Genomic DNA, 2,699 nt, shown 5'->3' on the forward strand with positions numbered 1-2,699 from the left:
AGTTAGAACAAAATATTAACTTGATGAAGAAAGCAAGAATATATAAACGACCCAAATCAAAATACCAATTTTTGAACAAATCATAGAATAGATATTACATATTTATTATTTTTTGCCTATTTGTTACTCTTTTACATAGTTTGGTTATCTGTGTTGACTATTTATAAATCCTTCTAAACACATTTTCCCCACTTCCTTACCATTCTCAGAGCTGCCCCTCAAAAAATCTCCGCATCCTTTCATATATATAGAAGAATCCTTAATTAATTAAGTTTAAAGTTATCGATATATAGTTGTAGTCGCTAGTCACCGATTTTAGCAAATTAAAATCTTGTCCCTTATTGAGGATAATAACTGTTTCTTTCAACACGTGATTTTGATTAATTTATTATGATTAATTTTGCTCCCTGAGTAAAGAGGAAGTAACCCTCTTTATTAGAGCATCTGATTGTAGAATGATAACCACAAATAAATATTTAATTTATGGTGTCCACACCCACCCTCACTACATACGAATGTTCAAATAATAAAGAGTATGCATTACGTAATCTTATTAGTTTTCTCTTTTCTTCTGGCTTTCTTCAAATTATGAAGCAACACCAGCAAATTATGTCATTAATATGAAAATATAGTAGAATCAAAATACACGTTTATCATATGTGAATGATTATGCGGATCTATTGACTTCTGTCTTTCTTCAAATGCATCATCATTATCATCATTAATTGGAGGGGAACAATGAACTTAAAGTATTGATTAAGTTTTAAAAAAACGAAACTTGTGAAAATTCTTTGGTGTTTTACAAAAGAGCCAAACACCAAAATTATAATAATTAACAAAAGGAAAATTAAGACTATCACAAATTATCATCACACTTCTACAATCCCATAACAATGGGGAGACATACATTAACACATTTCATATAAACATTAATTCTCTATTATTATTGCCACCTACTGTCCATAGAAAAACTGCAACATGTTTGAATCATTCAGCTCCAAATATGTGGAAGAGCCATTCTTACTCCGCTTTGGAGCCACCTCCAATGATGACAAGGAAACATCCAATTAACATTTTTTTAAGTTAACCCTAATTGGCTCGATATGATAATCCAAGTCAATTAAATGAGAAAAATTCAGCTTTGTTTTCGAGCCGTGAATTTTGAACGCGACTCGATCATAAGACAAAGCTGCATTTTCAACAGTTTTGTAGGTTCCAAGGCCCACTCTCACACTTATCTCTCTACTGCATACTTTTCCCACAGCCTCCTCCTTAGGCCCCGATAGCTCAACCCCCTCCTAGGAGGCGCGTGAGTGCCACGCGCAATTGAATTGTCACTATTTTGACTCTTAGTTTCCATTTTCACAGTTATCCCTACGTTGCTCACCCCATTGGCATTAGCGGGGAGCCATCCGGTGGTGGCAGCCTCATGCAAAACACCGTAGATAACCATGTCTTCCACGTTATCCTCCTTCAACGGCAGCTCTGCCCAGTTCTCCACCAAGAAAACATTCCGAAAGCTGGAGTTCCATCCAAACATTGCCGTTGTTGGCGGCACCAACGCGGAAGCATCGTTAAACGACGTCGTTATAGGGAGCTCAATGTCATCAAGGGTATTCATGTTGATGTTTAAAGCATGAGGGTTCATTATTTCGTACAAGTTTGATTTTTTTTTTTTTTTTACTTTCGTAGGTTCTCTTGTTTGTGACTTGTGAGTGTCGTGTCTATGTTTTTATAAGGAAAAAGGTAGACATAGTGAAGATGCAAAATAACACTGGTATATTCACACTACTGCAAAAATACTATTTAACGACGATTAAATAGGACTTTCAACAATGATTATAGACCGTCGTTGTAGCCAACATCATTGAAAATAAAACACCATTAACGACGGTTCTAAAAAATACCGTCGTTAAAAAAGCGAGTTTTCTAACGGTTCTTATGTAACACATTGCAGATGTTTTTTTATGTTTCTACCGAAAAAGAAAAAGGCAAATCAAGGATTACAAATATTAATCATTGACAACTGACAATACTAAGAAAATGACAAATGCTATGTTACCAGCCAGTGTATTAGAAAACAATTAAATTACCTAAATCTTTGCACTCGTTTATTAGGTTGAACTGTTAAAGTAACTACTAAGCAATAGATTCAAACCCCTCAATCCTCATTCACCCAAAACAGGCATAATACTAGAATCAATAATCAAATAACAAAGCCTGCAAATTTCACACTTCTATAGCATGCCACATTGCATTTTGTTAGTATTTATATGCGTACTATAAATTATTTAGTGTATTATAATATTTAAAATAGCCGCACTGTTTCCTGCTATAGCATCTTCAAATTAAGATGAATGCTACATACCACTATTTGAGATGAGTAACTATGATGTAAAGTATTTTTTTTTAATTCATGTTAACATATATAGGTGGTATATATCTTGAATTTTTAAGAACCCTTCCTCTCCATACCTATTTGATATTACCCATGTTTCAAGTATTCAAGCTTTCATAGGAAATAATCCTTCCTCTCCATACCTATTTAATATTACCCATTCAAATCCATTAACTATATGAAACAAATTACAACCATAGTTCTTGTAATATAAAAATTTATGTTTCAAGTGAAGGGGAATATTAAATAATATCCAGTACCATGAATTCACAATAATAATTCAGATTTCAGCGAATTATAA

General features: G+C 33.4%; 1 protein-coding gene across 1 annotated transcript; it reads right to left on the minus strand.

Moving 5' to 3' along the window:
* Positions 1–1,164: 1,164 nt before the first annotated feature.
* On the minus strand, positions 1,165–1,803 carry LOC114405487 (ethylene-responsive transcription factor 13-like). Its single transcript, XM_028367993.1, has one exon. It carries the CDS (start codon positions 1,646–1,648, stop codon positions 1,235–1,237), a length of 414 nt encoding a protein of 137 aa, XP_028223794.1. The 5' UTR covers positions 1,649–1,803; the 3' UTR covers positions 1,165–1,234.
* Between the last annotated feature and the right edge of the window lie 896 nt (positions 1,804–2,699).

Source organism: Glycine soja, chromosome 3, assembly GCF_004193775.1.
Source record: "Glycine soja cultivar W05 chromosome 3, ASM419377v2, whole genome shotgun sequence".
NCBI lineage: Eukaryota > Viridiplantae > Streptophyta > Magnoliopsida > Fabales > Fabaceae > Glycine > Glycine soja.